Raw genomic sequence first — 25,567 nt, 5'->3', positions numbered from 1 at the left:
TGCGATTCATGGGGTCGCAAAGAGTCGGACACAACTGAGCAACTGAACTGAACTGAATAGTAGATTTACAAGGCTATGTTAGTTTCAGGTGTATAGCACAGTGATTCAGCTATTATATGTGTGTGTGTGTGTGTGTGTGTGTGTGTGTGTGTGTGTTATATATCCTTTTTCAGGTTATTATAAAACATTGAGTATAGTTCCCTGTGCTATACAGTAGGTCCTTGTTGGTAATCTATTTTATATATAGTAGTGTGTGTATATGTTAATCCTATCGCCCTAATTTATCCCATGCCCCAAGGAAAAGCTTTTTAAAAAAATATTTGAGCTTATGGTAGGCCAAAAACAGAGGTAGTGGTCATCAGTTCAGTTTAGTTCAGTCGCTCAGTCGTGTCCAACTCTTTGCGACCCCATGAATTGCAGCACACCAGGCCTCTGTCCATCACCAACTCCCGGAGTCCACCCAAACCATGTCCATCGATTCAGTGATGCCATCCAACCATCTCATCCTCTGTTGTCCCCTTCTCCTCCTGCCCTCAATCTTCCCCAGCATCAGGGTCTTTTCCGATGAGTCAGCTCTTTGCATCAGGTTGCAAAGTATTGGAGTTTCAGCCTCAACATCAGTCCTTCCAGTGAACACCCAGGACTGATCTCCTTTAGGATGGACTGGCTGGATCTCCTTGCAGTCCAAAGGATTCTCAAGAGTCTTCTCCAAAAACACAGTTCAAAAGCATCAATTCTTCAGCGCTCAGCTTTCTTTATAGTCCAACTCTCACATCCATACATGACCACTGGAAAAACCATAGCCTTGACTAGATGGACCTTTGCTGACAAAGTAATGTCTCCACCTTTTAATATGCTGTCTAGGTTGGTCATAACTTTCCTTCCAAGGAGTAAGCATCTTTTAATTTCATGGCTGCAATCACCATCTGCAGTGATTTTGGAGCCCCCCAAAATAAAGTCTGACACTGTTTCCACTGTTTCTCCATCTATTTGCCATGAAGTGATGGGACCGGATGCCATGATCTTCGTTTTCTGAATGCTGAGCTTTAAGCTAAGTTTTTCACTCTCCTCTTTCACTTTCATCAAGAGGCTTTTTAGCTCCTCTTCACTTTCTGCCAGAAGGGTGGTGTCATCTGCATATCGGAGGTTATTGATATTTCTCCCGGCAGTCTTGATTCCAGCTTGTGCTTCCTCCAGCCCAGCGTTTCTCATGATGTACTCTGCATAGAAGTTAAATAAGCAAGGTGACAATATATAGCTTTGACACACTCCTTTTCCTGTTTGGAACCAGTCTGTTGTTCCATGTCCAGTTCTAACTGTTGCTTCCTGACCTGCATACAGGTTTCTCAAGAGGCAGGTCAGGTGGTCTGGTATGCCCATCTCTTTCAGAATGGTCATATTCTTAACCAAACACCCAAAATATTTAAATACACAAGCTAAAGACAAGTCATTTTCAGGACTGACAGCTGTACCTCTGCCTCTCTCATAAAATCATTCATTCTAGGAATCATCACTGGTCCAAGGGATATTACAACAGATCTGGTCACCTATAAAGTGGGGATAATTTCTCTTTCATAGAATTGTTGTAAGAATTAAACGAATCATTAAAAAAAAAAGAATTAAATGAATCATAAAGGCCTTCAAACAGTGCGACATAAGCACTAGGTAAGTGTTTACTATTATTATATTTGTTGCTATTTAGACACAAAGTGAAGTGAAGTATTAGTCACTCAGTCGTGTCTGACTCTTTGCGACCCCATGGATTGTAGCCCGCCAGGCTCCTCTGCCTCCTCCTGCCAGGCAAGAATACTGGAGTGGGTTGCCATTTTCTTCTCCAGGGGATCTTCTGGACCCAGACGTAGAACCCAAGCCTCCAGCATTGGCAACCAGATTCTTTACCACTGAACCACCAGGTGTTGCTTATCCAGGCACTCCGAGTGAAGCAAGAAAGGGTGCGACAGAAGGAAATGGTTCTGAGAAAATATACCAAAGCTAAAATAGAGGTGAGCAAACAATGCCGAGGCCCACAACGCAGGCCATAGGTTAAGTCTTGTAATCAGCAGCTCAAGGCCAGGACAGCCGGCTGGACAGGAGCCTCAGTGCTCCAGAATTGGGCCCTGTGTTTGTGAGGCAAGGCCCAGTCCTTGGATCATCCAGTTCTCTCTCTCTCGTGATAAAACTGGGGCCTGGAGGCCCGGAGCGGAAGAGGGGACCGCACAGCTTTTTCTACCCTCCACATTTCCTCAGCGTGTGGAACACAGAATAGACGCCGATAGGGCTTTGGCCTAACGCGGTAAGAGCCGACTACACGCCGGCGCGCTGTGGGAACTACGCTTCCCACCATGCAACGCGTCAAGAGAGGCCTTCCGGTCTCTCCCGGCATCTCGCAGGGTCAGCTGGGAGTTTTCATTGACCTCTGAGCTCCTCGGGTTCGGAGGGCCCTCTAGGCCCCGCCCCTTTCTGAGAGGGGGCCGACCTCACAGTGTCCCGAGAGCAGCTTCCTTCTTCCCCTCTCATTGGTTCAGCCTAGCTGCCATTCCTGTGCGAGGAGGAGAAGTTGCTTACTGATTGGTGAATTCTGTTTGGCGCCAACTAGGAAAGGGAGGCGGGGGAGAGGCAGGCCGCAGTGAGCAGCTATTACCGCGAAAGGCCACCTTGGTAGCGACGGCCGGGGAGGGAGGTGAATGTCGGCCTGGTTGTCTGCACTCCGGGGCAACAGAGTGAAAGAAAAGTGAAGAGAGTGTGAGCCCTGGTCGTTGCCTTGCAGCTCTAGCCGCTCTCCCTCCCCGACGCGCTCCGTTTGTTTGGATTTAATCTTAAGGTTGCCGGCGCCCCCCGCCCGCCAGCCTCGCGGAGTGAGGGGACGCACCCGCGCCTGTGGCTGGCGCCTGCCGAGTCTGGACACCCGCCTGTCCGCGCCTCTTGCCCGCGGCAGCCGCATCCCTGAACCGCGGGTCGTGTTTGTGTTTGACCCGCGGGCGCCGGCTGCGGGGCGCGCGGCCGAGGCCAGTGCCAGCGGGGCGGGGCGGGCGCGGCGGAGGCGGAGGAAGAAGGAGCGGGATCCTAGGAAGCCCGGCGCCGCCATGGAACTGGGCCCGGAGCCCCCGCACCGCCGCCGCCTGCTCTTCGCCTGCAGCCCCCCGCCCGCACCGCAGCCTGTCGTGAAGGCGCTGTTCGGCACGCCAGCCGCCGGGGGCCTGTCGCCTGTCACCAACCTGACGGTCACCATGGACCAGCTGCAGGGACTGGGCAGGTGAGGAGGGAGCGAGGAGTGGTGCCTCAGGCGTTTGGCCTCCGAGACGGCTCTCGGGTAGATCAGGCCAGAAAACCGGCCGCGAGGGTAGCGCTTGCCTCTCTGCCGCTCTGGGGCGGCCCCACCGACAGGGGCCCGCCATGTGCACCCTCCCCCCAGGCCGAATGTTGGGCGGGAGAGGCCGTTCGGACCCTCCGGGGCCGCCCTCAGCCCCGAGACGGGCCGGGTAGGGGGTGGGGTACGCCTGGGCTCCCCACCTTCGCCACCCCTTTTTAGATTGCCCTGTGCTCTTCTGTCCTTACCTCACGAAGCTCTTTGAAATCTGCCTCCACGGGGAAAAACAGGCCCTCCTAGTCGCTCACTTCTATCCTTTGCAGAACCACCTCGTAGTTATCTTTGCTTTCTGTGAGTTCTGTTTCCTTCTCAGCCAAGGGACGTGGCGTTTTCTTTCCTTGCGTTTGCAAAAATCGTCGCAGTCCCTCTTCCCGGGGCATATTCCTGCTGTGTGACACCCCCCACACACCCAGCCCCATGCTTTCCTAAGACCAGGTCTTTTAACTCAGCTTTCCACTCCTAAAATTTTCCTGCACTTTATCCTTATTAAAAAAATGCATCCCACCTTTTGTTTTGTTTTGTTTTGTTTTTGGTAACGCTGCTTTCTCATCAGTCTTGGACGTCCCATTTTCTAAAGAAGCACGTGTCTTTTCCAATCTCTGAAGAACAGGAACTTGCCCTGTTCATCCTGGCTCCTAGCTCAGTACCTAGAACACATGCTCTCATTTCAGGAAATAGTCCAATAGTCATTGTCCTCCTGTCTACAGTGTGACCAATGCCAAGCTACTCTTTTCTCATCTCCTTTTATATGTAAGTGCTAACTGGGTGTTCTGGGTGGCCAAGTGTTTTGTGGTGTGGCCTAGAAGTAATGATAGTTTATGGCAGTATGGCAACTTGCCATGTCATGGGCTATCTCCTGTGAGTTACTTTTCTTGGTTTCAGTGAGTATGAACAACCCATGGAGGTGAAAAACAGCAGTCTGCAAAGAATGGGCTCCTCCGAATCAACTGATTCAGGTATTCTTTTAGTCTTTTATCATGTGTCTGCCTTGTGGGGAGCAGTGCTTGGAATTTGCTGGAACATGGGCTTTCACCTAGAAACTCAGTTTGGTGAGTTAAGGTAGCAAACAGAAGTCTGACATTGAGTGACAGACACCTGTTAGAACAGTACAAAGGAGCCCCTGTGGCAGTTGATGAAGAGAGGAAACTGTCAAGTGGCCGCAAGGAGGTGGTTAATGCTTGGTCTTGAAGATGAGTAGTAGTATGAAATTAACCATACCTCTCTTTAAGTGGCGTTCAGGAAATCTTATTGGTTAAAATTCTGCATCAAGTTATTGGAAATATAATGAGATTATTTCAGTGAGCCTGCTCTGGAGAAACTGCCAGTACATCTAATTCTAACCATAAGTTCATGTTAGCTTCCCTGGTGGCTCAGTGTTAAAAAGAATTCACCTGCTAGCGCAGGAGATGTGGGTTCAATCCCTGAGTTGGGAAGATTCCCCTGGAGAAGAAAATGGCAACCCATTCCAATATTCTTGCCTGGAAAATTCCATGGGCAGAGGACCCTGGTGGGCTGTAGTTCATGGGGTTGCAAAAGAATCAGACACGACTTAACCACCAAACAATAACAAAGTGCATGTTGGGGCAAGGTTTATTTGCACAGATGCTTTAGAGTAAAGAACTACAGGAGCAAAAGTCTTAAGATGTAAGCTTCTTAAGAACCAGGGATAGGATTGTTATTGTGGCAGTGTGGCAAGGAAGAGTGTCCTGCCAGGAGCAGTAACACCTAACTTCTGTATGATTATTTAGACATCGTGGAGGAAAGATGTGTGCTAGGCAGGCCCTGATGGCTCTGAACCATGCTAAGCAGCATCTCCTTTATTCTTTTGCCTTTGAGTTGAGCACCTCACTTGGTGTTATCTTGTTGAAGGCAATCAATGCTTGCTTGTCAAAGGACATAATAATATTTTCCAGCCCCCTGAATTATGTACATGATCTGACAGGATATAAGATATTTGAAATAAAAAACTATTCCAGAAAACAAATACTTCTCCTTTCTATGGTTGGAACGCACAGAAAGGTAGCCTGGGTAACCTCTAACTGAATTAATAATCAGGATTTAAGACCTTTTTTTCTTTTTTTTGAAGTGTAGTTGATTTACAGTGTTGTGTTAGATTTTGGTGTACAGCAAAGTGATTTAGTTATACATATATAGTTCTTTTTTATTGTAGGTTATTCCAAGATATCGAATATAGTAGTATTATACCCCGCACTGTCCCCTTTACCCTTTGGTAACCGTTAGTTTGTTTTCTAGTCTGTGAGTCTGCTTCTGTTTTTTAAATAAGTCATGAGGTTTGGTTTAATGCTGTCTCCTCATATCCTATTATCCAAGATGGTGTTTGCAAGGAGGAGAGCATGAGTAGACACACTATGAAAATGCTTAGACTTGTGCAGATATGGAGTTTTGGCAATCATGGAGGTTAAGCTTCAATTCCGGCAAAAGTCCAAGCCATGAGCCTTAGTTGGCTCCCTTAAAGAAACAGTACTAGCAGTTTTACGTACTTATTTTAACGAATGAGCGGTGTCACAGTTACAGTTCAGTCGCTCAGTCATGTCCGACTCTTTGTGACCCCATGGGCTGCAGCACGCCAGGCCTCCCTGTCCATCACCAACTCCGGCAGTTTACTCAAACCCATGTCCATTGAGTCGGTGATGCCATCCAACCATCTCATCCTCTGTCCCGCCTTTCCCCTGCCTTCAGTCTTTGCCAGCATCAGGGTCTTTTCCAGTGAGTCAGCTCTTTACATCAGGTGGCCAAAGTATTGGAGTTTCAGCTTCAGCATCAGTCCTTCCAGTGAATATTCAGGACTGATTTTCTTTAGGATGGACTGGTTAGATCTCCTTGCAGTCCAAGGGACTCTGAAGAATCTTCTCCAACACCGCACTTCAAAAGCATCAGTTCTTTGGCACTCAGTGTTCTTTATAGTCCAACTCTCACACCTATACATGACTACTGGAAAAAGCATAGCTTTGACTAGATGGACCTTTGTTGGCAAAGTAATGTCTCTGCTTTTGAATATACTGTCTAGGTTGGTCGTAACTTTTCATCCAAGGAGCAAGAATCTTTTAATTTCATGGCTGCAGTCACCGTCTCCAGTGATTTTGGAGCCCAAAACAATAAAGTCTGAGGTGATTTTTTTTTTTCCCCACACACAGGCTTCTGTCTGGATTCTCCTGGGCCCTTGGATAGTAAAGAAAAGTATGTATTCACTGCCTTTGAATGTTTGTGCTTAGAAAAATAATTTTTTGAATGAAATTCTTCATGCTCTGGACTGAAGCTCTGGATGTAGTGATCCCGATTAAGGCTCCCGGATCCTATAAAGTCTGGTATCTTTTGAGATGAGTAGTTTGTGTCAGCAGTTTTTCAGAACTTCCCTCCCTTTATTTTAGCCGTAATTTTGGGGTTCTGTTCTAATATCACTCAAACCCTTGCTCTGTCTCCTGACATCATTGTCCTAAGAGAACTTAGGTTTGTTTTTTATTTTGTTTTGCCTCCCTTGTAGGATCTCAGTTTCCCAACCAGGGATTGAACCCAACCCATGGCAGTAAAAGCCTGGAATACTAACCCCTAGAAAACCAGGGAATTCCCTAGAAGGTGTATATTTTAAGAGAAGATCCATGCTTTTTCACTAGAAGCCCAGTTATGGGGCTGCTTGTGAAAACAGAACAGCTTCAGAAATCTATTCTTCCATCTTGCCTAAAACGGGAATATGTTTGATGCTCCCCTCACCCCATCAAACAGTAGTTTAGACACTACGTCTTATATGAATACCACTTTCCTTCCTCGATTCTCATGATTTACTTTCTGATCTCATTGCAGCCTTGAAAATCCCATGAGGAGAATAAATTCCCTACCTGTAAGTTCGTTCCCTTGTTTCTTTTGAGCTAATAACTGTTATCTGCCCCTTAGCTACCAGTAACCTTGATCATAAACCTTAATTTAGACAGTAATTTTGCTTACTTTGTCTCATAAACATTCAAAACATTCTACCTAAAGCAGCTTCAATAATGGTTGCCTCTTGGGGGCTTTTCCAATCAGGAAGGGGGTTCTTTTTATGCAAATGATGTTATTTGGGGGTTGACTTGGTACCTGAGTCCTTGCAGAGAGGGCTGTAGACCTTGTGAAGTTAGGTGTAAAGCCATAGAGTCCTAGTCACGTTGACTGGTCACCCACTGCACTGTGAGGAGCTAAGCCTCCCTAACCTGCCACCACCATTTTTTTTCCCTTTTACAACTGAGTTTCCATACCATTTTCATTGATGTACCCTAATTCCTTTTTTCACTCTGACAGCAGAAGCTCTTGGGGTGTAGCCCAGCTCTGAAGAGGAGCCATTCTGATTCTCTTGACCATGATGTCTTTCAGCTGATTGACCAGGATGAGAACAAGGAAAATGTGAGTGTAGCATTAACCTACTCACCTAGGGGCAGAGCTCACACCCGCAAGTGGCTTATGGAGAGGAGACTAAACCTTTATCAAAGTCATGATGGTATTTGGAGTCAGAGAAACCTGGATTGGAATCCTACTGGTTGCTAGCTGTGCCCTTAGCTGCTTTTTTAGGCTTCTGTGTTTCTTTGTGAAATAGGAGTAGCACTCCCTTGTAGGACTGTTGTTGGAATTAAATGAGATAATGTAGATAAAGCATTTAAAATGGTTCCTGGCAGGTAGGAGTTGCTCAAAAAGTGGCTCATAGGGGGAATTACATCCAAGAACACTTTATGTGGAAGGGTCTGGGCAGGCCTTCCTTGCCTCTTTGTGCTGACCGTGGGATGAGTGAAAAGTTTGGGAAAAGGCTTCTTGACAGTGTTTTCAAGAACAAAGCCAACAAATCCCAGGGAATCTCGGGGTAACTGAAATGGTAGCTTAGAGGGTGAGTTGCAGTTATGCAGCTGAAAGCCGAAGAACACCCTCGCCTGGGTTCTTTCAAACCTGCCGGGTGCTGTGCACAGGGCAGAGTTCAGTGAATCAGCTCAGCTTTCCCTGTCTTCTTTCTCACTGTATTTCCATGTCTGTTTTCTCCCCTTCTTCATCCTCCACTACAATGCTACAACACATATTTAGAATCTTCTGGACTTATTACTTACAGAACCTACTGCCTCCATGAACTTTCCTAATGATTCCTTTGGCAACAGGATGCCCTGAGGGAGGTAAAGAAAGAACAATTGAGTTCCTGTCTTGAGTGCTTGGAACACTAAGTCTGCCTCTGTGTAGTGCTTTTAACCAAACAGTCTGAAGCTATTATTACACTGTTGCCTGGTCTCTTTCCCACATTCCCCATCCCCTTACCCCCAGCTTGGCTTCTCCCAGGGTTGCCTGCTTATAGCTTCATTCTGAAGGGGCAATAGCATAGGTTAAAGAGCTTTTGCTCTGGGAAGCCAGACCTTAGGCATATCACTTAACCTACAGGCCTAGTTGCCTCATCTGTAAAATGCGGATGATTGGATGGATAAATGAGCTCATGCACTGAAAGTACTTAGTGCTGTGTGGGCAAGTAAATACTCTGATATTAGCTGTGCTTGACAAGTTCTTAAGTGGATATTTTAGGGAAGGGGAATTATGAGTGTTTCTAAACTTTTAAGTAAAATGAAATCATACAGTATGTGTTCTGTTACTTCTGGCTTTCACTCATCATCATGTGAGATTCATCCATGTTGAATAAACTAAAAGGATCTTTTTTCCCAGTTTTATTGAGAAATAATTGACATATCACTATAGATTTAAGGCATACAGCATGATGGTTTGATTTACATATATTGTGAAATGATTTCAGTAGGCTCAGCTAACATCCATCTTCTCATATATTGATAGATACAATAGAAGAAAAAGGAAAAAGGGGAAATTGTCTTCTTGTGATGAGAACTCTTAGGATTTACTATCTTATCGTACAGCAGTGTTAGCTACAGTTATGTTGGCATTAGTTTTTTTCTTCATTGCTTTTATTATGGAAAACAATAACATTAAATGTTTTCCACTTCATTGTCTCCTATTGGTAGGAAGAAGATGGAAAATATAAAGTCCTCAAATACAAGTCTGGACTGAAAAGTTTCGATTCCTGTTCAATTATATTGAAATGAAATTGGTTTAGACTTCAGAAAAAAAATTTTTTCATTGAAGTATAATTGATAGAAAGCTGTTGATTTAGTTTGTTATTGCTGTTGATTTAGTTTTAACTCTGTCTTGTGTACCTGGCAAATACTCATGTGTTTGTTAGGAAATAAAGTGTTTGTGATAAGAGAAAAAAGTTCTGTTATCAGAAGTTAGCTTTTGTCTATGGCCATACTACCCTGAACGTGCTGTGCTTGATCTCATCTGGTCTCAGAAGCTAAGCAAGGTCAGACCTGGTTAGTACTTAGATTGGAGAAGTTAGCTTTTGACAGAATCTTTAAAATACTTGTTTTGTTTTGTTTTTTGTTCTGCTGGGCCTTCGTTGGCCTTCGTTGCCGCATGCAGGCTTTCTAGTTGCAGCAGGTGGGGGCTTCTCATTGAGGCGGCTTCTCCTGTTGTGGAGCACGGGCTCTAGGCTAGTGGGCTTCAGTAGTTGCAGCTCGTGGGCTCTAGAGCGCAGGCTCGGTAGATGTGGCACACGGCACAACTCTGTTGCTCCGTGGTATGTGGAATCGTCCCAGACCGGAGGACCCGTGTCCCCTGCATTGGCAGTCCGGATTCTTATCCACTGCAACACCAAAGAAGTCCTGAAATTCTTAATTACACAGATCCAGTGAATTAGATGAGACATGGGTTTGGAGACAGGTGATCAGTACCCACTCTTGCCTGCCTTCCAGAGCTATAGCTGAGACCCTAGAGCTGGTTTTCACAGACAGTGGATGATGTCTCATCTATACTGTCTTGCAGGAAGTCTTTGAGTTTAAGAAGCCAATAAGACCTGCATCTCGAGGCTGCCTACATGTTCACGGACTGGAGGAGGGTAAAGATCTCTTCACACAGAGGCAGAACTCCGCCCCGGCTCGGATGGTATGTCCTTTCATACTCCTGGGAGTTCCTGATGGGAAGATGAAAGCCTCCGCAATCTTGAGTTAAAGACCCTGCAGCAGCTCTAGCTGTCTTTATCTTGACTTTGTCTTTTGAAACTCACATGTTTTGAGACTCACATGTTCAGTGTTTCTGCTGTGTCTGGAGAGCAGAGAGGCAGAAGCAGGGTGAGAGGTGGTGTGTTTGAAATACTGGACTCGAGCAAAGCATATTTGACGTTGTCAATCCTGGGTCATTCTTCTGAATGTGTGTATGGTGGGATTATCTGTCCTATTGAAAACTTGCTTTCTAAGTGCTGAGAGGTGCTTCCCAGAGTGATTTTGTTTGGAGCGAGCACATGATCTCTACCAAACTTGGTTTAATAAGAACTATTAGGTATTCCAGTGAACCCATTGCCTATAAGGCTATTTGACTGTATTTGGGGCCACTTGTCCCAGGATTGTTTGTTTGTCAGAGATGGTCATTACTTCCAGATTTCCTACTGGTGATCTGATGGACAGACAGCTATGGACTAGAGAGGCCCAACTTGAGCAAAATGACCGTGTTCGGTTTCCACGTTTTCCCAGGAACTTGTACCTGAAAATACACCTTTCCAGTCTGGCTTTGGGCCTGAGGTTCGGGTTCAGCCAGTAAAGAGGCTACTCAATATTGAGGGTCACTTGAGGATTAATGCATTCATACCCCAGCCCAAAGAGATTTACTGTTATGGAAGAGAAAAAATATCTATCTCTGGACTTTTTTACTATCTTTGAAAAGTACCTAGAAAAGAATTCATTATTAATAGTGTTTGTCTCTAGATGGTGGATTTTTGAATGGATTTTATAAATTTTCTATATTAAATATATTTTAAAGATTTTTATAATTTTCTGTATTTATTTTTTACTGTGCTGGGTATTTGCCGCTGGCCAGGCTTTTCTCTAGTTTGGGAGAGCAGGGGCTGTTCTTCATGGCAGTGTGTGGGCTTGTCATTGTGGTGGCTTCTCTTCTTGTAGACAGAGAAGATCGTGTCTGTCAGTCACACGGGCTTCAGTGATTGGCATGTGGGCTCAGTAGTCGTGGTTCCCAGGCTCTAAAGCACAGGCTCGTTAGTTGTGGCACATGGGCTGAGTTGCTCCCAGGCATGTGGGATCTTCCTGGATCAGGGATCGAACCTGTGTCTCCTGCATTGGCAGGTGAATTCTTTACCACTGAAACACCAGGGAGGCCCTATAAATCATTTTATAATGGGAGTTTTACTGAAAAAACAAGATAGGCTTCTCTAATGAGATATACTCTTATTTTGACTCCAGGAATGGTTTCTCCTAGGGAGAGTATAATGGGCAGAAAAGCTTGGACTTTGCAGTCAAATGAGTGAGCGGTGTAATCTTGGTAACCTTTCTTAAGCATTGGTTTCCTGATTTGTTAAATAAAAATGGAAAATAGAGGATTAACTACCCTTAGTGTGTTGTGTGGCTTAAATGGGATTTTACATAAAAGGTTATATCCCAGTCTGAAAACAGGGCTTCCTTCATAGCTCAGTCAGTAAAGAGTCTGCCTGCAATGCAGGAGACCTGGGTTTGATTCCTGGGTCGGGAAGATCCCCTGGAGAAGGAAATGGCAACCCACTCCAGTATTCTTGCCTGGAGAATCCCATAGACAGAGGAACCTGGCAGGCTACAGTCTTTGGGGTCACAAGAGTCTGACACGACTTAGCAAATAAGTACACAGCAGCACACCCAGTGTCTGGGCCAAGTAATTCCTCAGTTAGAACTAAGCAACTGTCATTCAAATTGCGAATCTAAAGAACAAGGATGGATTTTCTAGAGCTTTCTAGACTTTATATCCCTCTGTCAGAACTGGAGTTACAGAAACATTTCTCTAGTCTGTTTTGTGGTCTCCACAGGGACTTGGTATCTTCTCACCCTTCCTCATTTTAGCAGATTATCACCTGTCACTACCCTCATGCTGATCCCTGTTCACCAGTAATAATCCTCAGAAAAAGCAAGCCTTGCCCTTCATTGGAGGCTAGCCCCAGTTCCCACTATGAGGTGAATTGCTCCTGGGGAGAGTTCTTTGTGAAGGCTATTTGGCCTGACTCGAATTAGAACTGTGTGTGGATATCAGTTCATTTATAATCTTAGGTCTTATTTTTCCTTTGATTTGTAGCTGCTAAAACTTCTTAAAACGAATATGGTATATTTTCCTCATAAAAACTAGTAACCCATTCAGAGAAATCAAAGCTGATTATTAACAAGCCATGAATTCTGTCTTCTAGCTTTCCTCAAATGAAAGAGATGGCAATGAACCAGGGAATTCCATTCCTTTTATGCCCCAGTCACCTGTGACTCCCACTTTGTCTGATGAGGATGATGGCTTCATGGATCTTCTTGATGGAGACAGTTTGAAGGTATGGTGTGAGTATGTGCTTTCCGATCCATTTTTGCTAACTTTCCCTGGAGAGCCGTCATCTGATAAAGAACAGTGATTCCCCCAACTGGCTGATACTTTTTTAAGGTTTTGTTTACTTACTTAATTCATTTTTTGGCTGTATTTGCTCTTTGTTGCTGCACCTGGGCTTTCTCTAGTTGCAGAGAGCTGGGACTACTCTTCCGTGGCGGTGCACGGGTTTCTCACGGTGGCGGCTTCTCTTGTTGTGGAGCACAGGCTCTAGCGCACGGACTTCAGCAGTTGCAGCCTGTGGGCTCCAGGGCACCGGCTCTGTAGTTGTGGTCCACAGGCTCAGCTGCTCCGCAGCATGTGGAATCTTCCCGGGCCAGGGGTGGAACCTGTGTCCTTTGCATTGCAAGGAGGATTCTTAACCACTGGACCCCCAGGGGAAGCCCTGGCTGATGCTTTTATTCATCTGTTGGGAATTTATTGAGACTCTGCTTCTAGTCTGCTTAAATTCTATGGAGGTGTTCCAAAGAAAACACTGATGTGATCCTTCTTCCCCTGCAGGAGCTGACAGTCTTTTCTTTTTTTTTTTTCCTGGAAGGACATGAATCAGGGACTAAAAGAATAGCTGCCATGTGATGTAAAGCTGAGGAGACCAGTGGCTCCTCGTGGCCCCTCAGGGGCATTCCCTTAGCTATGCTCAGATAGCATCACTCTTACTCTCTTGACCTTAAAATGTTGTGGAGAGGGGAGGCATTGACCCTTAGAAGACTTCTGTTCACGTCTTTCTGGTATTCTGCAAGAAGAAATCTAACGCATTTAAACTAATGTTGTTTCTACTGGAGCTTTGGACCTTTATGACACAAGTTTTTCTTTGTTTAGAATGATGAAGAGACCCCGTCCTGCATGGCCAGCCTCTGGACAGCTCCCCTTGTCATGAGAAGAACTAGCAACCTAGTAAGTTCCAGTGTGTCTGAAGGGAGTGACAGGAATCCAAATTATTTCTTTTGAGATTCTGCATTTGAGCCTATGGGCCTGTTTGGCTGGTCACTAGTGTTTCCTGGTGTTAATGTATGCTGTTTTTTCAAGGGTGTTTTGTTTTGTTTAATACCCACCTACTTGTGTAGACTAGAGACATCTGTTTCCATCAGGGACACTTTCAAAAGCTGTGCCTGTAGAGGGACACATCCTCATGTATGTAAACATCCAGGGAAAGTGAGCTCTTATCATAGTATACACACAGCTACACACTCTAAGGTATATGTATAGACGCTGACTACGTCTTTAATCCATGCCCCTGAACTATAAATATGGAACAAATGAAGTAGTCTAGTCTTGAAGCCACTTACACATTATAGTAGACTAATGTGCAAAGCTTTGAGAGATTAGACCACCCCAATAAAATGGTATGACCAGATTTACTAAGTCCTTTTGAAAGATAACATTATTAATATATACAGTGTGAGAATGCTTGGAAAATGGCTATCAGTTTTATAAGTTGGATGGAAAAACCATGAAACAGTATGTGTAGGCCCTTCACAACGGTGGAGTTTCACAAACACAATAGACTCATCATAAGGGCCAGGGGCTGAGTCAGAACTGGGGTTTCTGCCCTTGAAGAGCTTACAAGTCCTCTGAGACCTTACTGAAAGCCGTAGACCCTCTTTCCAAAATGCTTCCAGCTCTTCTAGGTTAAAAACAAACATACGAAAAATAACCCCTGTGATCTTGCTTCTCTGAACAACATCCTATTAAAAGGAACTTCAGAAAAACAAGCGGAAAACCCTTGGTCTCTGGGAGAGGCAATGGGGGTGACACACTTGCTGCAAACTCTTAGGAACTTTTCCAAAGAAGAGGCGACACTGAAATATTAGTATCAGCTTGAAAGGGAGTGCTTTACAGAGGAGAGGGGTGCGGGGTGTGTGTGAAAGGATACCGAGTTCAGAAGGAAAAGCCCAGCCAGAGAGCACTGAGTTGTGAACGGGCTGAGATGAGTTTAGGTTGCTGAAGTCAGACTGTCTCTACCACTAGTCAGGTTGGCTGCTCTCAAACCCCGAGAAAGTAGTCCTTAGGAGTACTATAGCACATCTTTCTGTATTTCCTTTGGCTTTGTAAGTCTTGAATTTAAAATGCTCTCCTACAGTCCAGAAAGAAAAACAGCCAAGCAGAGAGCATGGCTTCTAAACAGTTTTGAAGGCACCCCTGCCCACTGCAAACTCAAACTCAACTCTGTTTTATCTCCTTAACTGGCTCTAATATATAGTATAATCCAGATGCCTCATACCTTCTGGATTTAGGGGGCTGTTAAAACCTCTTCAAGCTGCTCGAGCAAGGTGCAAATAATAAAGTAGAGGGAAGAGGAAGCCAGAATTGTGGCCCTGGCTGGAAGGTAACACTTGCTGGGAAGTATTTCAGGCACCCTTTGACTCTTAGGACCCTGTGCAGAATGTAGGCTTTTCAGGGCCTGGGTAGTCTTCCTCATTTGTACCCAGTGTCAGGTTTTGAACATGTTCAGTGAACACCAGGGTCTCAGTGTCTACTGTGTGCCAAGGACTGGATAAACGGACAGTGTCTGTTTCTTAATTTAGGATCTGTGCTAAGTCCCTTTGGTCGTGTCCAACTCTGCGACCCTGTGGACTGTAGGCTACCAGGTTCCGCTGTCCATGAGATTCTCCAGGCAAGAATACTGGATGGAGTGTGTTGCCATGCTCTCCCCCAGAGATCTTCCTGACCCAGAGATCGAACCCCAGTTTCTTTTGTCTCCTGCATTGGCAGGCAGGTTCTTTACCACTAGCACCACCTGGGAAGCCCACTTTAGAATGGCTTGATCTTAAACCATCCCAGGAAGTCCTTGGTCTGTCCTCTTTACCATTCAAATCAGTGTATTTTAATGAAACATGAGTCTCTTTTTTTTCCCCCAAAGGGCAATCGCTGCAAGCTGTTTGACTCCCCTTCGGAGTCGTGCAGCTCTACCATCCGGTCAGTGTTGAAAAGACCAGACCGATCACTAGAGGAGTCCCCAGGTGGAAGCAGGAAGCGGAGGAAAAGCGTGGCTGGGGCCAGTCCGGAAGAGGCAGCTAGTCCAGAGAAGCCCCAAGAGGTTAGTTCTGCAGCTTCTTTTTCGCTCAAGGATGTTGTATCTGTCAGTTCTAAAATGCACGTTTGTTTCTTTTTCTTTGCTGAGACTGGCTGTTTTTATTTTTCATTTGTTTCAGTCTTGTTCAGAATTGCCTGTTGAAGCATTTTTATGATGGCTACTTTAAAATCCTAGTCAGGTAGTTCCAGCATCTGCGTCTGGTGTGGCTTTCTGTTGATTGTCTTTTCCTATTCAGGTTGAGATTTTTCCTGGTTCTTCATATGAGAAGAGATTTTTTTTCAGTTGTATCTGTGTACTTTGGATGTTATGAGGCTATGTAACTGCTGTTTTAGTAGTATTCCGATACCGCAGGGAAAGGGGGACGGAAGTTCAGTCTCCCTTAATGTGCTACTTAGGTAGGTCAGACCTCATGGCTGCTGGGCAGGAGTGGGAAAGGAAGTTCAAGCTCCCTTCTAGACCTCCACCAACACCATCCCAGTGAGGTCGAGATTGGGGCACTTAATGACAGCTGGGCAAGGGTGGAAGTCTAAGCTCCCTACTTGCTGTTGGGTCCTGGCGTAGGGCCATAACTTTTTTCCCTTGGTTGGGTTTTTTGTTTTGTTTGTTTGTTTTCATTTTTCTTGTGTCCTGACCTATTTAGGACTACTTTAGGTTTGTGTCCTGACCTATTTAGGCTACTTTAGGTTTGTCTCACAACTTTGATTATAGTGTTTTTCGTTGTCACTTAGTATTTTATTTCTTTTTATTTCTCTGTGATGAGAACTCAAGATTTATTCTCAACTACTTTCATATACACCATACATCCGACCTAACTATAGTCATCATGTTGTACATTACATCCCTGGTACTTGTCTCATCACTGGAAGTTGTACATTTTGATCACGTTCATCCGGCCCCCCTTCTCCATTGCTTACCTCTGGTAACCCCACAAATCTGATCTCCTTTTTTATGAGTTTGGTTTTTGTTTTGGTGGTTGTGGTAGTGGTTAGCATTGTGTGTTTTCAGTTTTTTCATTCCCCGTACAAGTGATGTCATATACTTACTTGTCTCTCTCTGTCCGACTTACTTCAGTTTCACTTAGCATAATGCCCTCAAGGTCCATCCATGTTACTGCAAATAGCAGGATTTCCTTCTTTTTGTATGGCTGAATAATAATCCATTGTGTGAATGTGTAGCCCAGCTTCCTCATCCATTCATCTGTCAGTGAACACTTTTTTCCATGTTGTGGCTATTATAAATAATGCTGCTGTGATGTGAGTGCAGATATCTCTTGACATAGTGTTTTCGTTTCCTTAGAATATGTTCCCAGAAGTGGTATTGCTAGATCATATGTTTTGCATTCAACTTTTTAAGGTACGTCCATACTGTTTTCCATAGCAGCCATCCCACTCTACAGCCCCACCAGTACTGTACAGGTGTTCCCTTGTCTTCACCTCCTTATCAACACTTGTTTCTTGTCTTTTGTTTTTTTTTTGGCCACTCCACGGGCTTGGGGAATCTTAGTTTCCTTGCCAGGGATTGAACTCAGGCCCTCAGCAGTAAAAGTGTGGAATCCTAACAGTGGGCCACCAGGGAATTGCTCTTGTCTTTTTTTTTTTTTTTTAAGTGATTCATTTTATAATTTGTTTTTCTTTTTTTTCCTTGTTTGGCTGTGCTGGGTCTTCGGTGCTGCTCAGACTTTTCTAGTTGCGGTGAGCAGGGGCTATTCTACAGTTGTGGTGCGTGGACTTCTCATCGCAGTGGCTTCTCGTTGCAGAGAACGGGCTCCAGGGCACTCGGGCTTCAACAGGTGCAGCATGTGGGCTCAGTAGTTGCAGCTCCCAGGCTCTAGAGCACAGGCTCAGTAGTTGCGGCACACAGACTTAGTTGCTCCAAGGCACGTGAGATCTTCCCGGATTGGGGATCGCACCCACGTCTCCTGCATTGACAGGCGGATTCTTACCACTGAGCCTCCAGAGAAGCCCCATCTTGTCTTTTTGAAGATAGTCTTTCTTATAGGCCTGAGGTGATATTTCACTGTAGTCTGGATATTGATCATCTTTTCGTGTCCCTGTTGGCCATTTCTGTACCTTTGGGAAAATGTCTATTCAGATCCTTTTCTGTTTGTAAAACTGGTTTATTTAGGAGGTTTTTTTTTTTTTTTTTGCGGAGGGGTTTATTAAGTTGTATGGATTCCTGACATTTTGGATATTAACCCCTTATCAGATAATGTGGTTTGCAGATATTTTTTCCAATTCCGGATGTAGGTTGTCTTTTCATTTTGTTGATCATTTCTTTTAATGAGTAGAAGATTTTTAGTTTGATTTGCTGCTTGTATCTTAGGTGTCAGATCCAAAAAATTGCCAAGACCCACATCAAGGAACTTTTTTCCTGTGTTTTCTTCTAGGAGTTTAACAGTTTCCTGTCTCAAATTTAAGTCTTTACTCCATCTTGAGTTATTTATTGTGAATAATGGAATATAGGGGCCTAATTTTCATTCTTTCACATGTGAATATTCCATTTGCCCGGCACCGTTTATTGAAGACTTCTCTTCTCTTCATCAAGCATTCTAGTTGATGCTGTCTGTGCTGTTTCTCTTCTAAACATGCACTTTCATTTTTCCTGTGGACTCTCTGTGTCCTAGGCTAGGCATGTGTTTCGCTTCAGTAGACACTGCCATATAACTTTCCAAAATGTTGGTCCAGTCAACCCTGTGTATCTGGGGTCTCCACATCCATGGATTCAACTAACTTTGGAATCCATGGCTACTAAGCACCACTGAGCACCAACTGTACTATGTGCCATAAGCATCCTTGGGCATCCTCAAACCAATTTCAGGGACACCAGGGGCCAGCTGTACTCACGACAGTGTGAGAGTTCAGCTCTTCCACGTCCTCACCAGTACCTGGAGGTGTTCCTCCCTTTACTTTTACCCTTTCTGGGGAGTGGGTAGCACGGGCATGTGCATGCTCAGGTTGTGTCCAGCTCTTATTAACCCTGTTGACTGTAACCCGCCAGCTCCATTGGATTTTCCAGGCCAGGATCCTGGAGTGGGTTTCCATTTCCTCCTCCAAGGGATCTTCTTAACCCAGGGATCGAACCTGCGTCTCCTGTGTCTCCTGCATTGCAGGCAGATTCTTTACCACTTGAGCCATCAAAGGGAACCCTGTGTAGTATCTTATTTTGCATTTCTGTTAGTCATTTTTCTAGATTTTCCTATTACCCAACTGCCTTTCTAGCCCATATTTCTATTGGGTTATCTCTTACTTGTGAGATTGCTTTATATATTAAGAGATGAATCTTTTATTGAGATGAATTATTTATCTACCCACTCTGGCTTGCCTGTTCTTACCTCATCTTTTTGTTTGGATGAACAGAATTTCTTGATTTCTTTAAAACATGTTTTAATTTACCAGTCTTTTTATGTTTAGTGCTTTTTGTGTACTGTTTAAGATATCTCGACTTCTCCCACGATTAGCCCTTTTGACATGCTCTTTGAAATATGAGCACTTCCTTGTTACTAATGACAAGGTGTTCCAGGTTTATCTTGTACATTTCTTGTCCCAGCCTGGATTCAGTCAGAAAGCTCTGGTTTCAATAAATACATGTTATGGTTCTGCATGATCTGTAGTTGGTTGAACTGGAGATGCGGAATGGTGGCCCTAACCTCTGTGTTCAGGGGTCAACTGTAGTATTTAGGGAACACATTGACAAATGGGTACGTACTGCACCCCTGGAGCGTCTCAGTGGGTAGAGCTTAGAAATACTTTTTGTAGACTTAAAACTAATTTTACTCTTCCATTTTTAAAAAGGAGAAAGCCTTTATTCTAAAGCCTGGTCTCATTCTCAACTTTTGGTTTGTTACAGATTCTACATCATCAGTCTTTATCCCTAGCATATTCCCCAAAAGGGACCATTGAGAACATTTTGGATAATGACCCAAGGGACCTTATAGGAGACTTCTCCAAGGTAACTGCAAGCAGAACTACATTGTGGTGCAGAATGGGGGAGGCACCTAACACCCCTCCAGCCTTCCTCCCCTGAAGTGGCTCCTGGGTTATGTAGCCTCCCCTCCAACTCCCACCGAGGGGACACAGTTTGAAATTTAAAAAAATAAAGAAACACATAATCTGGTATACCTCCATTTCTTGGGGACTGTAGACCTTACTGGTGCTGATCAGAGGTTTCAAGTAGGAAGCCAGCCGCCTGGACACCAACCCAGAAACCAGTCTCTCTGGGAACCGTGCGATTATAATAGCAGTGCTACAGGAGAGTGTAAAGAAGCAGCAGTGAAGCTCTAGCTTTACTGTGTGTAAGTCTGTATGTTAAAAGGTCATCTTAGGGGACTTCCCTGGTGGTTCAGCAGCTGAGACTCCATGCTCCCAATGCAGGGGCCCTGGGCCCAATCCCTGGTCAGGGAACTAGATCCCACACACCACAACAACAAAATTCTGCATGCCGAAGACTGAAGATTCTATGTGCCCCAACTAAGAGTCAGTGCAGCTAAATTAATTAATTAATTAATTTTTAAAAAAGAAAGTCATCTTAGAATGTCCCAGATGGAGACTAAATTTCTCCCTTGTCCAGAGGAGCACGGTCTTTGTGGGAAAATGCCCCCAGGGAGGTCCAGACGAAGGTCTGCTGATGACCTGGTACAGATTATCTACCTTTGTGCTGTGGTGAAATGTGACACCTTGCTGCGTCAGTAGTAACTTGTTTAGCCGTGTGTAACTTGAAGGTCCCCAGACCAGTCTTTTACATGTTAACGTAGCTAACATCTACTGAAACACTTACTATGTGTAAGGCAAAGATTCCAAAACAAGACACAGTTCCTTCCCTCAAGACACTTAACGTGTCGTAAGACATCATGCCACGTGGACATGTACCACCTGGTAACTGAAGTAAACATCAGTGCAGTGTAAGCATTAGACTAAGGAATAAAAGAGTTATGTCAGCTAGGCAGTTGGGGAAGCTCTGGGTCTGTGCTAGACATTTCAGCCAGGTAGGAGAGATAAGTGGGTTAAAAATAGAAGACAGGACTTCCCTAGGGGTCCAGCAGTTAAGACTCTGCACTTCCAACACTAGGGACATGGGTTCAGTCCCTGGTCTGAGAGCTAAGGTCCCACATGCCAGCATGGCCAAAAAGAATAGAAGACAATTTTCTAGTCTGAAAGGAAGAGCAGGCCAAGACCTGGGTGTGGTGCCTCCTCGCTGGTAAAAGCTTGTGTCTGAATTGAAGCTATTGGTTGGTTGTCAAAATGACCCCACACGTGACCACAGGGTTGGGTGAGCACTCGACTCTGCCAGTCGCTCGTGATTGCTGGTGTGCCCATCTTCCCCCCTCAAGGCTGGGTGGGTCTCATTTGTTCCACCTCCAGTGTCTCCCCCAGCACCTGCTGCAAAAGTCAGGTGCTCAGTAAACAGTGAAGTCATTCCTCGCTGTGTCCTTTTTAAGTGCTGAGCACAGTCTGGCTGCTGACATGAGGGGTTCCTGACAAAAGCAGGCGATAAAGGAATTCACCTGAGGTTTCTGAATTCAGGTCTGGCTTGCTTGCTGGCTGACTTTGGACAAGGGACCTAGTTTTGACATCTACAAATGGGGATGATGTGCCTCAAGGGCCGTACGAATATTCAGTCTCAGGATATTAATGAAGTACTTACACAAATAACCAGTATGTTCTATTAGATTCATGTTTGTTTGTTTAAGCTGACTTTTACCAGGAAGGCAAGTAATATAAATGTTGCCTTTATAAGCTTTCAGATTTGCTAAGTGTTTCTTTCTTTTATTAAGGGTTACCTCTTTCATACCGTTGCTGGAAAGCATCAGGATTTAAAATACATCTCTCCAGAAATTGTAAGTTATCCTTTGGGGACCTGCCACCCATGCGATACTGGGATCTAGTCATTCTTGGCAGCCAGAGTTGACTCTCCTTGGCTCTTTCTCTACAGATTACATCTGTTTTGAATGGCAAGTTTGCCAACCTCATTAAAGAGTTTGTCATCATCGACTGCCGATACCCATATGAATATGAGGGAGGCCACATCAAGGTATAGATTCCTGGGGCTTGTGGGTAAGCTCTGCTACTGTGGGAGGCATAGCAGGAGCCCTATAGACAGTATCTGTGATTTATTTTTATTTTTAAAGGAGGGGGTGATACCTGGCTGCTTGTTAGAATGCTCACATGCTGCTTATGAGAATTGTAAACAGAGGCAGTGGGTGCAAAAGGCGTTTGGTTCCTGGTGCACTGAAAGAATGCTCCCTGGTGTGCACTGATTGCACAGCAAACTGCTCCCTGTTTTGTCCCCCACGCCATCACCGTCAGGGGCATTTCGAGGTGGGACCCACTGACTTCTAAAGCCATGCCTGGACATGAAGCCGTGAGGAGAAGCCAGTCTCTGGCAACATAGGCCAGGCCCAGTGATGCCTCTTAGGTTTATAGTTGAGTTAAGCTGTCTGATGGAGTGGGTGTTGGAACAGTTCATGTGTAACTTGCCCAGGAAGAAAGCCATTGGGTTGAAATAGATTATGTATGTGTGTTAAGTTGCTTCACTGTGTCCGACTCTGTGACCTCTGCAAGAGGGGAGCCTAACCCGCCAGGCTCCTCTGTCCATGGGATTCTCCAGGCAAGAATACTGGAGTGGGTTGCCATGCCCTCCTCCAGGGGACTTTCCCAACCCAGGGACTGAACCCATGTTTCTTATGTCTCCTGCATTGGCAGGCAGGTTCTTTACTACTAATGCCACCTGGGAAGCCCGTTGAAATACACAAAAGGTAATTTAAAGACAGTGTTTGAGTCTGCCACTCTCTTAAGGCCATGAAAGTCCCTACATTGACAAATACCGCTCACACAGCGCTGTCATAACAGAATCTTGAGGTACCCATGTGAAGACCAGTCTCCAAGGATCATTAGCACCAGCGTGAGACCTAAGCCTCTGGTATCTTCACAGGGTGCAGTGAACTTGCACATGGAAGAGGAGGTTGAAGAGTTCTTACTCAAGAAGCCTATCGTACCTACGGATGGCAAGCGTGTTATCGTGGTGTTCCACTGCGAGTTTTCTTCTGAGCGAGGCCCTCGCATGTGAGTGGGCTAAGTATCGTTCGTGTGTAACAGATGTTCTCTTAAATCCTTACCTGTTGGGCAGTCAGTTGATTTCATGCACTGCTTCCTGGAGTGTAGTTTTAGGCTTGACCTAATGGTTTCACCATAGCTGTTGTTAAGGGCTTGGAAGGGCTCTGTGGCCTCCCCAGTCCAGGCTATTACACTAGTGTCCCCTCTGCAGCATGCCCCAGGGATCGGGCATCTGCTTCATCACCCCCACTCCTGGGTGAGTCCTGGCCACTGCTGGGCTTGGCCCATCATTCCGCCTGCCTTTCTGTTGAATTAAACTCTGGCTGTTTGGGTTCCCCCACTGCCCCTAGTCCTGCTGGTGGGGCTGCTACTCTCGGGTGACATCCTTCAGGGACAGTGTGGTGACTCCTTATGCAAATGCCAGGAAAGTGTGATGTCCTCTCGGCAAAACCTAGCATGACGCCTTCAAACACTTGTCAAATCCGTGTTCGCAAAGAATGGGGTTATGTTACTTTCAGGTTATTGCCACACTAGAGGTGAAAAGAACTACGCCGTCTGCCCCCCATACACAAGCTTTTATGACTAAGGCCCTATTACAGTTTACTACAGAGATAAATTTTATACCAAAATAAGTGGAAGTATAGCTACAATAAAGCATCACTTCAGATTTAAAATAATCGGTGGTGGTGGTGGCAGAGAGGACGCTGGGTGGGAACCAAGACGCTGTTTAACTTGGAAAGTGGGGAGGAGACCGTCCGCCTTCCAAGACAAGGCCGTGGAGCTGGCTGTGCGCAGGGTCCCTGAGGGTCGCGGCAGCGGCAGAAATCACATCTGGCACTGTCTCCAGGAGTGCAGGCCAAGCTGGGGAGATGTGTAAGAGGTACTGCTTTCCCCGTGCAGAGCGAATCAGACTCTGGCTCTCCTTGCCCTTTACAGGTGCCGATATGTGAGAGAGAGGGATCGGCTCGGTAATGAGTACCCCAAACTCCACTACCCAGAACTGTATGTCCTGAAGGGCGGATACAAGGAGTTCTTCCTGAAATGCCAGGTGAGATGGACTCTCTGGAGGGCACAGGCCACCCCTCACCACCCCCTAGTTGGTGGTCATGGCTGTTTCCTACCCAGGGTCTGGGGGTTTGCCCTGAGCAAAGAAGGGGCCTAGAACCGCCCCCCACCCCACCCCAGCAGAGCCTTGTGGCCCCTGGCAGGGAGGGAGCAGGAGTGTGCATGGGAGGCCAGTGTGCCCAGATCTTGTCCTGTCTTCCCTCCAGTCTCACTGCGAGCCCCCCAGCTACCGGCCCATGCACCACGAGGACTTTAAAGAAGACCTGAAGAAATTCCGCACCAAGAGCCGGACCTGGGCCGGGGAGAAGAGCAAGAGGGAGATGTACAGCCGCCTGAAGAAGCTCTAAGGGTCTCGCGGCCAGGCGGCAGCAGCCTCCCAGCCCTCCCCACTCCTCTCTTTGCTGCAGAGAAACTTGGGCAGAGGGGCCAGCGGCACGACACTTGGAGAGAAGGGTGGAGGCCTCCACGTCTTAAACCTACCTCCCACCCTCCCGAGGTTGGAGCCCGGAGCCTCCCGCCGCCTCTCAGTGCCTGGAAGACGTCCTTCTTCAGCAGGGCGCTCAGCCAAGGCTGTCACGTGCCGCAGCAGGGTTCCGAGCAGCAAGTCAAGGCATTCTGCCTCCTCCCCCATGGTTGGATGGGCCCCCTGCGGCCTCGCTGGGCACTGGCCTTGTCTCCTGAGGGGAGAGACGGAGAGAAGACTGCCAGACGCTGCTGGCCAGACACCAAAGACGTCCCGGGAAGCACAGGTCTTTGTGGGCTAGCCCACATCATTAATTTATTCAACTTCACCAATCACTTTTTTTTCTTTCTTTTTTTTTAAAAAAATCAACTCCTGGAGACTTTTATTTAATTGCTTCTTTCAATTAGAATACTGCCATCCTAGGTAGGATTTTATCATCCCGGGGACTACCTCTGCCTTTCATTTTTAAAGAGAAAAAGAATAAAGGAGGGGGAAGAAGAGGGACATGAGTTGTGGGACAGAGAACAAGGGGCTCTGTCTGTCTCCCCCGGGAGGCACTGCAGTGCTGGGGCCGCTGCTATTTACAGCCAAGGACTGAGACACTGGTGGGAGCAGGCGCCGGACTCAGACTTGGCTTCAGGACATAAGCTAAATCTCCCAGACCTACCTCGAAAGGCCCCTGAGACCTACTGTGGGGGAGTGACCCTGCTTTTCCTCACCCCAGCTCCCTGTGATGTCACTGGGCAAGAGTCACGATCAGGAAAGCACTAGAGGCAGCTTCCGTGGGGCCACTCCCAAGCCATTGTTGGAACGTATAGAATAGGTATCCCAGTGTTGGGGGGCAGAGATGGGGGGGCTCTGTGGGATAAGGGAAGGGAGTATACTTTTGAGTGTCTTCCTTCATTATTCCGATACTCTTTGACAGCTTCTGTTTTGTTTTTTTTTTTAAAAAATAGCCCTTTTATGAGTCAAGGAGTATGGAATTCATGTTGCCTGGGCCCCCCAAGTATGGGGAGGGGCTGGAAGCCCTGGGCATTAGAAAGGAGTGGGTGCTGGCAGAGATGACTACAGCGTGTGTTTCTCGGGAGGCAGCAGCATGGTGGGTTTTGAAGGTAAAACTTTTGAGTTTATCATGTTTTAATTTGAGGGACAGGGAGAGATGGGTT

The 25,567-nt window shown here is 46.0% G+C and overlaps 1 protein-coding gene across 1 annotated transcript; it reads left to right on the top strand.

The window, feature by feature from the left end:
* Positions 1-3,083: 3,083 nt before the first annotated feature.
* CDC25A (cell division cycle 25A) lies at positions 3,084-24,285 on the top strand. The gene is made up of 15 exons (XM_052647420.1): positions 3,084-3,253; positions 4,250-4,323; positions 6,523-6,565; positions 7,187-7,223; positions 7,658-7,759; positions 10,217-10,336; positions 12,609-12,740; positions 13,610-13,684; positions 15,651-15,827; positions 19,671-19,772; positions 21,595-21,657; positions 21,753-21,851; positions 22,752-22,882; positions 23,810-23,921; positions 24,145-24,285. The coding sequence occupies exons 1-15, from the start codon at positions 3,084-3,086 to the stop codon at positions 24,283-24,285; spliced, it is 1,578 nt and encodes a 525-aa protein (XP_052503380.1).
* Positions 24,286-25,567: the final 1,282 nt, after the last annotated feature.

Source organism: Budorcas taxicolor, chromosome 1 (genome assembly GCF_023091745.1).
Source record: "Budorcas taxicolor isolate Tak-1 chromosome 1, Takin1.1, whole genome shotgun sequence".
Classification (NCBI taxonomy): Eukaryota; Metazoa; Chordata; class Mammalia; order Artiodactyla; family Bovidae; genus Budorcas; species Budorcas taxicolor.
Note: the sequence above shows the minus strand (reverse complement) of the source record. Positions and strands in the feature narration are given on the sequence as shown.